A 14,621-nucleotide genomic window follows, 5' to 3' on the forward strand; every position below is an offset into this window, starting at 1 on the left:
CATACACACACGCTGCACTCATACACTCACACTGCATTTATACACTCACACTGCATTCATACACACACACACTGCATTCATTATACACACACTGTAAATAAATATTCAATTAATATATTTTTTTTAGGATCTAGTTTTATTTAGAAATTTACCAGTAGCTGCTGCATTTCTCACCCTAGTCTTATACTCGAGTCAATAAGTTTTCCCATTTTTGGGGGGTAAAATTAGGGGCCTCGGCTTATATTCGGGTCGGCTTATACTCGAGTATATACGGTATGTAAAAATGTTCACATCTTTTTGTACATTATAAGGCCAGCATTAGTATGTAGATTTGTACATCAATTTTAACCTGTCCCAGAAAATATGCTTGTAAAGAAGATATCCTAATATATTTGACATAGGACATTATTGTAGAATTATAAAAAATAAAAAATAAATATTTGTCACAGTTGATTGTACATGTTGCAGCCATGCCTTTTATTCACACGTGTGCTTGTGTGTAAAAAAAAAAAAAGTGCATACATCTCTCATATTTGTAAACATGTTGGTGCTATATGCATAATTTTAATTGCTATTTTTTTTTACTTTTAAAAAACTTTTAAACTTACAGTTCAAAGTTTATGACTTGCTCATTCTTTTTTTAATAAGGTCAATCTTATTGGGGAGGTTTAGCAGCTCCACCAATTCATAGCAACCCCTCAAAACTGTGTATAAACCCCTTAAGGACTGAGGCAATTGTACAATATTCTAATCAAAACAAAACCTGGAATTTGAGCTGTAAGTCTGTTCAGCCATAATTCACCTATTTCATATTAAGTGCACCCACACTTATTATATATCATTAATATAATATATAATTATATTATATTATATTTGCTCAGGAGAAACAGGGCTTTCATTTCACATCAAATATTCATATATGAAACATAATTTAATATGAATAAAATCTAAACAAATTTGAGAAATTAAGCAATTTTGTTATATTTCAAGTTCTGCGTGACATTTTAACTGTGAATGTCATAATACAGTTAGCTTTTACTGCAATAAAATACACATATTTGTGTTTAGCAATGTCTCATGAGTACAACAGTAACTCCCATGTACATGTGTTATGGGATTTTGGAAAGTTACAAGGTTAAATATAGGGCTTTCCCCATTTACAGTTTTTACACACTAAAATTTGCCAGATTGATTTGCTGGACCAATGTTGCCTTTGAGACCATTTGAAAAAGTAGACAACCCAGGGAATGTTAAATGGGGTATGTCCAGTATTTTATAGTAGTCACTTAGAAACAAACGCTGCCCAATTTACCATTCATTTTTGTTTTTTTGCATTTTTCACAAACAAACTTCCCTTTCACTGATGATATCATCAACATTATATGTTTTATGGCAAAAAAAACACTCAAATTTGTGTTCAGTAATGTGTCACAAGCACAACAGTTCCCCCCATGTACAGGTTTCATGATGTTTTGGAAAGTTACAGTGTCAAATATAAGACTTACTTACCATTTACGTTTTTGCACATTTACATTTTCCAGATTGGTTATGTTGCCTTTGAGACCGGATGTTAGCCTAGGAATGAAATTTACCTACATTATGGCATACCATTTGAAAAAAATAGACAACCCAGGGTATATAAAATGGGGATTGTCCAGTAATTTATAGTAGCCAGTTAGTCACATACACTGGCCAAAGTTAGTGTCCATTATTTTGGGGGGGGGGGCTTTTTTCCACACAAAAACTGCCCTTTTGCTGATTATATTGTTGTGATATATTTTACGGTTTTGAGTCACTAATATTTGTGTTCAACAAAGTCTCCCAAGTAAAACAGTACCCACTATGTACAGGTTTTAGGGTGTCATGGAAAGTTACATATTTATATACAGGGTTTGCAAATTAAATTCTCTGGACTTTGTGTGTCTGGAGTGCTCCTTTAAGCAAATATTATTGCGGAAAATGTGAACGTATCCTTTGAGCTATCTATAGATTAATATTTCAATATTTTATAGCATGTAATATGGAATATGTTGGCTCTAAAAAAAAATGCAATATGTTAAAAAGATAAAATAAGCTCTGGCACTGACGTTTATTTTATTTAAATGGAGGGACACAGTAGCCCAATATAAACATAAAGAAAGGCAGGGCAATTACAAATGCAAAGACATACATCTTGAATAGACATCAAGTACAAACAGAAGTGGAAAATCAAAGGGTTATGAAATACCCGTAATATTTATACATATGGCAATGAGGCTTTTATGATCATGTGATTTATAACTAGACAACACCAGCCAGATTAGCATTCAGCTGTAGTATACTGTGAGGTTTCCAAGGTACTTTCCAATCTATCTATTACATTTGATAAGAACAAACTTAGTAACTCTGTTGTGAAGCAGAACACACTACCACAAGACAATGCAGCTATTTCGAAACAGGAAACATGCCCAGTCATGCATGCTTTTCAAATATAATATGATAGTGTTTTAGATGTTTAATAATAGACAGCAAAGGAGTTTTCCAATTGTTAAATGCAGGTTTAAAAATGTCGAAACCTTTAAGCAACCTTTAGGCCTTCCCATTGACTTAATGCTTTCCTGTGTGGAATTTGAAGACAATGTCGTTTCACATTGTTAAACTCTGTGAAAATGCAGGAAGCAAATATAGAGGCCATCTGGAATAGAGCCACTAGAGACTGTCTTAACCCTGCAATGTAAACATTGCAGTTTCTCTAAAACTGTTGTGCTTTACATTGCAGGGTTAACTGACAGGGACACTTCGCCAAGGTGATGAGATAAAGTTGTCTGGATGCCTCTAGTGTCTCTTTAATGTACAGTCTGTGTGGAGTCCTCTATAACTTATTTTTTTGAGTTTTTGCAATTTACGTAACTTTTTATTTAAGTAATGGCAGTTTATTATGGATTATTGTTTCACCATGTTGATGGCCAAATAAAAAAAGAGTAAATATGAAGACAGACATGTATACCAGCGGCGTACATACCGCGGTCGCAGGGGTCGCAGCTGCGACCGGGCCCGTCACTCCAGGGGGCCCAGCCGCTCTGCAGACACCCGCGACCGGGTACCAGCTGCCACATTTTGCCGTCCTGGCCCGCACGGCAAACCGCCGGGGCCGCATGTTAAGGGGTCCATCGGGTGGCCCATGCTGTCAGGGGGCCCGGTCAGCGCTCCTTCCAGCATAGAGAGAGCCTGCGCGGGAGCAAGCAGGAAGGAGGAGGGAGTCAGAGTAGGACCTCTGACTCCCATCAGGCTGAGCCACCACTGGACCCCAGGGAAAGTCACAAAAGGTAGGAAGCATTTTGTGTATGTGTGTGTGTGTCTCTCTGTATGTGTGTGTCTGTGTCTTTGTATGTGTGTGTGTGTATGTGTCTCTGTATGTGTGTATGTATGTGTGTGTCTGTCTCTGTATGTGTGTGTGTCTCTGTATGTGTGTGTGTATGTGTGTGTCTCTGTATGTGTGTGTGTGTGTGTGTTATGTGTGTGTCTGTATGTGTGTGTGTGTCTGTGTCTCTGTATGTATGTATATGTGTGTCTCTGTATGTATGTGCCTGCATGTGTGTGTCTTTGTATGTATGTGTCTGCATGTGTCTGTGTGGGTATATGTATGTATGTATGTGTCTGTCGGGGGTGTGTTTGTCTGCCTGTGTGTATATGTTTGTGTCTGTATGTATGTGTGTCTGTATGTATGTGTCGGGGCCACGGTCAGGGGGGAGAAGGTCAGGGTAGAGGGTGGAGAGGGAAGTGGGGGGGCCCACGGATCAGTTTTGCACCGGGGCCCCATGGATTGTGTGTGTACGCCACTGATGTATACAATATTTTTTACAGGTTTTTGGGGGGGATATTTTTATATTTATAAAAATAAAGAATATTTATTGAAATATTTGTAGTATTAAAAGGGTTAATGGTACTTAGGGATAGTGTTAGGGGTAGGGTCAGGGTAGAGGGGGAGGAGAGGGAAGTGGGGGGGCCCACGGATCAGTTTTGCACCGGGGCCCCATGGATTGTGTGTGTACGCCACTGATGTATACAATATTTTTTACAGGTTTTTTGGGGGGATATTTTTATATTTATAAAAATAAAGAATATTTATTGAAATATTTGTAGTACTAAAAGGGTTAATGGTACTGGGTGTTAGTGAAACTCTAATTATAGTCAAAAATAAATGAAAACATTTATAATTTTCCTAGTTCACTTTTAGCATGTACTTTTAGGTTTAAGAACGGCGTGCCAATTGAATTACGAACTTCTCCGCCTGGAAAATATAAAATACAGAATGAGTATGGAATGCTTACCTTAGAGATCCGCAGGTAAGCTATTCAGGGGACAAATTACTCTCAACATGTTTATATACAATGTCCTGTCATTTCTTTGAAATATAATTTAACACATTAGATGAGCAAGAAAAGTTTATACATTGAATATTTGTTTGCTTTGTTGAGTTTTGCATTTACTTTGATCACTCAGTTACAGATTCTTCTGCAGTCAAACATTGGTCTATTAAGTGGTATTTAGACTATCAGCGTTATTCACTAAAGTGAGAGTTCAAAGTGAATTTCAAATGTAAAATCAAAATAGTAGGGATGTGCATGGGCAAAAAACTTGGTACTTCAGGAACAAATTCGGGACATCGAGTATTCAGGAGTTTGGCAATTCGGCACTTCGGTTCGGTTCGGCACTTCCAAAATTCTGGACTTCGGCAATTCCCTAACCCTACCCCTAACCGTACCCCTAACCATAACCCTAACTCTACTCTATCCCTAATCATATCCCTAACCCCTAACCCTAAAGACCACTAACACATCTAGGGTTAGGGGTAGGGTTAGGGGTAGAGTTAGGGATAGTGTTAGGGGTAGGGTTAGGGGTAGGATTAGGGTTAGATTCCTGTCATCATTCACGTCATTTTCCCTCCCTCTCTTGTTTTGCCACTTTTCAGAAATCTGAAGCACTTCGGCACTTCCAAAATTCAGCACTTCCAAAATTCCGTTCGGTTCGACACTTCGGCAATTCGCTATTTCGGTGTCAGGGTACCTGAGGCCTCTACCTCTAAGGGAGGTAGAGACTTGGTGGTGTATCCGTCCAGGCGAGCTGTCTCCTCCGTTCCTCGCGGTTCATCCAGTCACTTAAACACCGGCCGCGAGGAATCCACGTCCTTTTCTAGCAGGACGCTCAATACGTGACGTCATGACGCTAGCACGAGCAATCTGTCACTCAAGTGTCCGATATCCAATCGGTACTTTTCAGAGGCGTGATTTCCATCCAGAACCAGGGTATTTAAGCTTACTCCTTACTTCAGCTCATTGCCCTGTCGTGGTTCTAGCTTGTCTAGTCACTCAGTGCTCTGGTATTCTAGTTTGCTCTTTTGGTTTTGACTCGGCTCGTTGTACTACCCTGTTTCTCTGTTATCCCTTGACCCGGCTTGTCTCTCGCTTATCTGTCTTCTCGTTTCCTCGACCTCGGCTTGCCTCTGACTATTCTTTACTCTCGGTACGTTAGTCCGGCCATTCTAAGGCCCGGTATACGTACCTTTCCACTCTTTGTACTCTGCGTGTTGGATCCCTGTCCCGATCCTGACATTACGACAGGGCCAATGGATCCTGCAGGTACAAACAGTCAGCTTGGTTCTTCGGATCCCAGGTTTGACGCCATGGAACATAGGATGGATCAGATGGCTTTGGCACTACAGGCACTTTTGTCTCGTGCTAGTAATCCACCTGAGGAGACACGTACTCCTTCTATCTCTCCTGCAGTCTCAGGTCTAGAGGTAGCCACTGTAGATACTTCTTCCCGTATTACCCCACCAGTACGTTATGGCGGGTCACCGGAGAGGTGTCGTGGCTTTCTAAACCAGATTAGCATCCATTTCGAACTACAACCCCGCTCTTATCCTACAGATAGAGCAAAGGTTGGATTTATTATTACTCTGCTCATTGAAAGAGCTTTGAGATGGGCCAATCCTTTATGGGAGAATGATAATCCACTCGTCTATAATTATAATGCCTTTGTAGCTGCGTTTAGAAGAACTTTTGACCCTCCTGGCAGAAAGGTCAATGCAGCTAGATTAATGTTGCGCCTTAAACAGGACAATCGAACACTTGTGGATTATGCACTAGAGTTCAGATCCTTGGCGGCAGAAGTTAAGTGGAACGAACAGGCTTATATAGATGTGTTTCTGAATGGGTTATCAGATGTAATTCTTGACGAGGTCGCTACTAGAGAACTCCCTGAAAATTTGGAGGATTTAATTTCTTTTATATCTCGTATTGATGAACGCTTAAGAGAGAGGCAGAACACTCGAGATAGGACCCGTAGACCCTCCTTTAAACTAGCGCCTACCTTTCAAATCTCTGAGTTCGAAGACTTACGTATTCCTGAACCTATGCAGATAGGCAGTACTCATCTCACTGAAAGGGAGAGACAGTACAGGAGAAGGGAGGGTTTATGTATGTATTGTGGAGTCAGGGGTCATTTACGCCTTAATTGTCCCAATCGTTCGGGAAACGCTCGCACCTAAGTTCCTCTAGAGGACAGGTCTTGGGTGTTTCTACTTTGTCCTCTATTCACAACTACAAGGAGCTCAGGCTTGTGTTACCCGTTTCTTTAAAGTGGGAGAAGGGAGTAGTTAAGACTATGGCACTAATCGATTCTGGAGCTGCTGAGAGCTTTATAGATCAGGGTTTTGCTGCCAAGCATGCTATTCCATCCCAGTTAAAAGAGACACCTCTGGCTGTTGAGGCCATCGATGGTAGACCGTTACTTGAGCCTGTTATTTTTCATGAGACCATACCGATTAACTTGACTGTTGGCATCCTGCATAAAGAGGATATATCCTTGATGCTCATTTCTTCTCCGTCTATTCCCATAGTCCTGGGGTACTCCTGGTTGAGGAGACACAACCCTATTATTAATTGGGAATCAGGGGAGATAGTTTCATGGGGAGAGAATTGTCAAGAAAAATGCTTGCGGAAGGTCTTACCTCTTGGATTAACTAATACATCGAATACCTCTGAAAATCCTACAGAGACACAAATTCCGCCTCAGTATCTAGATTTAAAGGCAGTATTTGACAAAAAGAAAGCCGATACCTTACCCCCACACAGATCCTTTGATTGCAAAATTAACCTACTCCCTGGTACCATGCCTCCCAGAGGCCATGTATACCCATTATCTATAAAGGAGAACTCAGTTCTAGAGGAATATATTCACGAGAATTTAGACAAGGGATTCATCAGGAGGTCCTCCTCCCCTGCCGGGGCTGGATTTTTTTTTGTTAAAAAGAAAGATGGTTCTTTGAGACCTTGTATTGATTATCGAGGCCTGAATAAGATAACCATTAAAAATGCCTACCCGATTCCCTTGATCACCGAACTCTTCGATCGTTTGAAGGGCTCTACAATTTTCACCAAGTTAGACCTCAGAGGGGCATATAACTTGGTGAGAATCCAGCAGGGACATGAGTGGATGACGGCATTCAATACTCGATATGGCCACTATGAATATACCGTCATGCCTTTTGGGTTATGCAATGCACCAGCAGTATTCCAAGATCTGATTAATGAGGTTCTTAGGGAATTTCAGCAAGAGTGCGTCATTGTATACCTAGATGATATACTCATTCATTCTAGTGACATTGAGATTCATCACAAACAAGTCAGGAGGGTTTTGCACAAGCTTCTCCAGCATGGCTTGTACTGCAAGTTGGAGAAATGTAGCTTTGATCAAACCCAGGTAACCTTTCTCGGCTATGTGATCTCTGGGGAGGGATTTAAGATGGATCCGGATAAGCTCCAATCCATTCTAGAGTGGCCTTTACCCACAGGTCTTAAAGCCATACAGAGATTTATTGGTTTTTCCAATTATTATAGGCGCTTTATTAAGGGCTATTCTTCTATTATTGCACCTATCACTAACATGACCAAACAGGGGGCTGACACTAAGAATTGGACTACTGAAGCTCTCCTTGCGTTCAAGACTCTCAAGGAGCTTTTCGCTTCCGCTCCAATTTTAGTTCACCCTGACACTTCTCTGCCATTTTTGCTCGAGATAGACGCATCAGAGACTGGTTTAGGTGCTGTTCTATCTCAAAGGTTGGGTGTTGATAAACCATTACATCCATGTGGATTTTTCTCTAAAAAATTGACCGGTACTGAAAGCAGGTATGACATTGGTGACAGAGAATTACTAGCGGTTATCAAGGCTTTGAAAGAATGGAGACATTTATTGGAAGGTACATTACATCCTGTTACCATCCTGACAGACCACAAAAACTTGTCTTATATCGGAGAGGCCAAGCGTCTGTCCTCCAGGCAGGCTCGTTGGTCGTTGTTTCTTACCCATTTCAATTACGTTCTGACTTACAGACCTGGGTCAAAGAATTCTAAAGCCGATGCGCTATCTCGCCAATATGAACCCTCTGCTTCAGTTGAACCACTTTTGTCTTCCATTGTACCCAAATGCAATATTATTGCTAATACCAGTCTCAAAATTCATTCCCCGCTACTTGACCAGATCTTGAAGTCACAACATCTAGCTCCCGAAAACACTCCTGAGGGAAGAAACTTTGTTCCTCCTGAACTTCAACTGGAGCTCTTACAATGTTTTCATGAAAGTAAAATAGCTGGTCATCCTGGTATTCGCAAGACGTACTCTCTGATATCCAAGGATTTCTGGTGGCCTTTACTTCGTAAGGATATTGAGGAGTTCGTCGCAGCTTGTGAGACTTGTGCCAAGACTAAACTATCTCATGCATCCCCATGTGGCCTGTTACACCCCTTGGACATTCCTGAGAAACCTTGGTCCTGTTTGTCCATTGACTTTATCGTTGATTTGCCTGCTTCCAAAAGACAGACTGTTATTCTCACGGTGGTGGATAGATTTACCAAGATGGCCCATTTCGTGCCATTACCTAAACTTCCGACTTCCCCTGAATTGGCGGAGATTTTTGCGAGAGAAGTTTTTCGCCTACATGGGATCCCTTCAGAGATTGTTTCTGATAGAGGTTCTCAATTTGTCTCACGTTTCTGGAGATCCTTTTGTTCTCAAATGGGCATCAAATTGAACTTTTCCTCTGCCTATCACCCTCAGTCTAACGGAGCTGCTGAACGTACTAATCAGAAGATCGAACAGTATCTGCGTTGCTTTGTTTCCGAACACCAGGACGATTGGGTCGGTCTGATTCCTTGGGCGGAGTTCGCACACAATAACCTTGTTTGCGATTCAACTCGCTCTAGCCCTTTCTTCATGAACTATGGCTTTCATCCTTCGATTTTTCCTTCGGTTTCCTCTTCTCAGGGGATACCGTCGGTTGATGATCATGTCGCCAACCTGAAGAAATTATGGGATCAAACTCGACAAATTCTATTACATAGTTCCTCGCTGTTTAAGAAACACGCTGACAAACATAGAAGAGCGGCTCCTGTTTTTGTTCCTGGGGATAGGGTATGGTTGAGTACTAAGAATATTCGCCTAAAAGTTCCGTCCATGAAATTTGCTCCTCGTTACATAGGTCCTTACAGGGTTCTCACTCGTATCAATCCGGTTGCGTATCGCCTTGCTCTGCCACCTGCCTTACGCATTCCTAACTCTTTTCATGTCTCCTTGTTGAAACCCCTCATTTGCAACAAATTCTCCTCTAAGGTCTCCTCGCCTCGTCCTGTTCAGGTGGAGGGTCGGGAGGAGTACGAGGTCAGCTCCATCATTGACTCCAGAATTTCAAGGGGAAAATTGCAATATCTGGTCAACTGGAGGGGATATGGTCCTGAGGAGAGGAGTTGGGTACCTCAGGAGGACGTCCATGCTTCTCGCCTTCGCAGAGCATTTCACCTTCGCTTCCCATCTCGCCCCGGTTCATTCCGCCCGGTGGGCGTATCTGAGAGGGGGGGTACTGTCAGGGTACCTGAGGCCTCTACCTCTAAGGGAGGTAGAGACTTGGTGGTGTATCCGTCCAGGCGAGCTGTCTCCTCCGTTCCTCGCGGTTCATCCAGTCACTTAAACACCGGCCGCGAGGAATCCACGTCCTTTTCTAGCAGGACGCTCAATACGTGACGTCATGACGCTAGCACGAGCAATCTGTCACTCAAGTGTCCGATATCCAATCGGTACTTTTCAGAGGCGTGATTTCCATCCAGAACCAGGGTATTTAAGCTTACTCCTTACTTCAGCTCATTGCCCTGTCGTGGTTCTAGCTTGTCTAGTCACTCAGTGCTCTGGTATTCTAGTTTGCTCTTTTGGTTTTGACTCGGCTCGTTGTACTACCCTGTTTCTCTGTTATCCCTTGACCCGGCTTGTCTCTCGCTTATCTGTCTTCTCGTTTCCTCGACCTCGGCTTGCCTCTGACTATTCTTTACTCTCGGTACGTTAGTCCGGCCATTCTAAGGCCCGGTATACGTACCTTTCCACTCTTTGTACTCTGCGTGTTGGATCCCTGTCCCGATCCTGACATTCGGTACTTCGGCAATGCGCTAATTCACAACCATAGCAATTCGGTTCGGTTCGGCACTTCTGAAATTATTATTAGTATTATTATAATTGCCATTTATATAGCACCAACAGATTCCGTAGCACTTTACAATATTATGAGAGGGGGGATTTAACTATAAATAGGACAATTACAAAAAAACTTACAGGAACGATAGGTTGAAGAGGACCCTGCTCAAACTAGCTTACATTATATAGGAGGTGGGGTGAGGTAGAGGTTAGTCTGGGAGGCCATAAGCTTTCCTAAAGAGATGGGTTTTAAGGCACTTCTTAAAAGATGCTAGACTAGGGGAGAGTCTGATGGCGGTAGGCAGGCTATTCCATAGGAAGGGAGCCGCCTGTGAGAAGTCCTGCAAGCGTGAGTTGGCCGTACGGGTATGAACAATAGACAGGAGGTGGTCATCACGGGCAAAGTGGAGTGACCGAGAAGGGACATATCTATGGATCTGTGAAGAGATATAAGAGGGGCTAAAATTGTTCAGTGCTTTATAGGTGTGAATTAGTACCTTGAATTGACTCCTATAGCATACAGGAAGCCAATGTAAGGCCTGACAGAGGGGTGAGGTGTAAGAAGAACTGACTAGAGGGGAAAATCAGTCCGGCAGCGTTCATTATGGACTGTAGCGGTGCAGTACGGCTTTTGGGAAGACCAATCAGGAGAGGGTTACAATAATTCATGCAGGAAATTACTATAGCATGGACAAGCTCCTTGGTAGCATCTTGTGTTAGAAAGGGGCGGATGTGGGCTATGTTTTTAAGATGGAATCTACAGGATTTGGCAACATACTGAATGTAAGGCTCAAAGGTGAGGCCAGAATTAAGTATGACGCCAAGACAGCGTGCTTGCAAGGATGGACTTATGTGGGTACCACTAACTTGAAGGGAGAGTGAAAGAGGAGGATCAGTATTAGGAAGAGGAAAGATAATGAGCTCAGTTTTAGAGAGATTGAGTTTCAGAAAGCGAGAGAAAGCATCAGAATGTCCGAATTGCCGAAATTCATCCGAATTTACATTTGGAACTAAACTAATTGCACATAACTACAAAATAGTCAAACTGGAAAGAATCTCAGTGATCTAAGTCAGCTATGCTTTCAGTCTGGCTGCTGTTGTGCTAAATTTGAAATTCAATTTGGATTCTCAATTTAGTGAATAATCCTTTATAATGTATACAACCAAACACTCAGGCTCTTAGTAAAACCTGTTTAGCTCATACTCATCACATTCTTGCAAATCTTGATGGTAATATTTATGGAAACAAAATTAATGCTAATATGTAATATTAATGTTTTTATGGCAGTTTAAGCTTGCCTCCTCAATCCTTCCTCCCCTATTCTAAAATACTTCCTTCCCTTCTCCTGTGCCGGTGTACTGATCCTTTTTAATCCTACTGTTCTAATGTTTACAGTATTCAGTAACACACTATCAGGAAGTTGTAGCTCAGCCAGTGGAGGAACTACTTCCGGTGCAGCCAGTGTGACTGCATTTGGGGCCCGCACACTTTTGAGGGTCTTTCGAGTGGCCCATGTACTTAAGGGCACAAGATGGGTATTATTGATCAAAACATGTACTATTGACTTCGTCCTGAATGGGTTAAGGAAAATAAAGTCCTTTTACCAGAGTTCCAGCGCTTGGTTGAAGCTGTAGTTGAATTGCAGGAAATAAATCAAAGCTGGGACAGCGTTGCAGGGTTAGCCAAAGTGAAATCAGCATTGCAAGGGTTAATCAAAGTTGAAACAGCACTGCAGAGGTTAACCAAGATAGAATCAGCATTGCAAGGATTAAAGGGACACTCTAGGCACCCAGACCACTTCTGCTCATTGGAGTGGTCTGGGTGCCAACTCCCACTACTCTTAACCCTGCAACTGTAATTATTGCAGTTTTCTATAAACTGCAATAATTACATTGCAGGGTTAACTCCACCTCTAGTGGCTGTCTACTAGACAGCCACTAGAGGTCACTTCCTGGGTTCTAGCACAGGAAACCTGTGCTAGAGCGTCGCTGGACGTCCTCACGCTGTGTGAGGACCTCCAGCGTCGCTCAAAACCCCATAGGAAAGCATTGAAATGATTTTTCAATGCTTTCCTATGGGGAGACGTAATGCGCATGCGCGGCATTTCCGCGCATGCGCATTAGGTCTCCTTGGCCGGCGGGCGAGATCAGTCTCGCCCACCGGCCGACGCAATCACTGGGAGGAGCGTCGCGGAGGCGGAGACAGCGGCGAGGGACATCGCCGCTGTCCCAGGTAAGTGACTGAAGGGGTTTTCACCCCTTCTGTAACCGGGGATTGGGGGGTGGGAGGGAGAGGGTCCCTCCAGTGCCAGAAAAATGGATCGTTTTTCTGGCACTGGAGTTTCCCTTTAATCAAGGTTGAAGGCAGGTTCCAGGCAGGACATACAGGAGTTGATGCAAGGGAATTCCACAGGCAGGGCCGGCCTTAGGGGTGTGCGAGCTGTGCGGCCGCACAGGGCGCCATGGAGCAGGGGGCGCCCTGTGGCCGACACAGCTCGCACATGGCCGGGTGACAGGGGAGCAAAAAAAAAAAAAAAAATCGAGGCGGCGGGGGCGGGGCTTACCGAGCGGCGGTGGCGGGCTTATACCTACCCGAAGTCCCTGGTAACTGCTGCACAGGAAGAGGGAAGCAGGAAGGAGTCCCTGCTTCCCCAACATCTAACTGCTTCCACTCTCCCTTCAGCCATAATGTAAAGAGGTAAGTCTGTGTGTGTGTGTGTGTGTCTGCCTGTCTGCGTGTGACTGTGTGTCTTTGTGTCTGCCTGCTTGTGTGTGAGACTGTGTGTGTGTGACTGCCTGTGTGTGTGTGTGTCTGTGTGTGACTGTCTGACTGCCTGCGTGTGTGTTTGACTGTTTGCCTGTGTGTGTGCACCTGTGTGTGTGACTGCCTGTGTGTGTGTCTGCCTGTGTGTGTGACTACCTGCCTGTGTGTGTGTGTGTGTGTGTGTGTGTGTGTGTAAATGCATGTGAGTGTGTGAGACCGTCTGTCTGTGACTGTCTGCCTGCCTGCTTGTGTGTAACTGCCTGTGTGTGACTGCTTGCCTGTGTGTGTGTGTGACTGTTTGCCTGTGTGTGTGTGTGTGTGACTGTTTGCCTGTGTGTGTGTGTGACTGTCTGCCTGTGTGTGTGACTGTCTGTCTGATTGACTGCCTGTGTGTGACTGTTTGCCTGTGTGTGTGACGGTCTGCCTGCCTGTGTCACTGTCTGTGTGTGTGTGTGTGTGTGACTGTCTGTCTGCCTGTGTGTGACGGTTTGCCTGTGTGTGTGTGTGTGTGTGTGACTGTCTGTGTGTGGATGTCTGCCTGTGTGTGACTCCAATTGTGTATGTCACCATAGCTGTGCCATTGTGTGTGCCTGTATGTGTGCCTATCAGCGTGAGTGTCTGCATGCCTGTAACCGAGTGTGTATGACTGTGTGCTTGTAAAGGAGTATGTATGGTTGTTTGTGACTGTGTGTGTGACTGTCTGCCTGTAACTGAGCATGTGTGACTGTCTGCCTGTAACTGAGCATGTGTGACTGTCTGCCTGTAACTGAGCGTGTCTGTCTGCTTATAACTGAGCGTGTCTGTCTGCTTATAACTGAGCGTGTCTGACTGCTTATAACTGAGCGTGTCTGTCTGACTGCTTATAACTGAGCGTGTCTGTCTGACTGCTTATAACTGAGCGTGTCTGTCTGACTGCTTATAACTGAGCGTGTCTGTCTGACTGCTTATAACTGTGCGTGTCTGACTGTCTGCTTATAACTGAGCGTGTCTGTCTGACTGCTTATAACTGAGCGTGTCTGTCTGACTGCTTATAACTGAGCGTGTCTGTCTGACTGCTTATAACTGAGCGTGTCTGTCTGACTGCTTATAACTGAGCGTGTCTGTCTGACTGCTTATAACTGAGCGTGTCTGTCTGACTGCTTATAACTGAGCGTGTCTGTCTGACTGCTTATAACTGAGCGTGTTTGACTGTCTGCTTATAACTGAGCGTGTCTGACTGTCTGCCCTTGCCTGTGTGTGTGACTGTATATATAAGGCAACTTGTTGGGGGGTGGGGGCGCTGTGAAGACTTTTCGCACAGGGCGCCTAATGGCCTAAGGCCGGCCCTGTCCACAGGTGAGGGTAATCAACTCACTTC

The 14,621-nt window shown here is 43.7% G+C and overlaps 1 protein-coding gene across 1 annotated transcript in view; it reads left to right on the forward strand.

The window, feature by feature from the left end:
* The window catches only part of MYOM3 (myomesin 3), a 152,250-nt gene that overhangs the window by 30,607 nt on the left and 107,022 nt on the right, over positions 1-14,621 (forward strand). Inside the window, exon 6 of the mRNA XM_063456551.1 lies at positions 4,230-4,325. Coding sequence (XP_063312621.1) covers positions 4,230-4,325 — 96 coding nt within the window. The remainder of the gene's footprint in view (positions 1-4,229; positions 4,326-14,621) is intronic.

Source organism: Pelobates fuscus, chromosome 1 (assembly GCF_036172605.1).
Source record: "Pelobates fuscus isolate aPelFus1 chromosome 1, aPelFus1.pri, whole genome shotgun sequence".
NCBI lineage: Eukaryota > Metazoa > Chordata > Amphibia > Anura > Pelobatidae > Pelobates > Pelobates fuscus.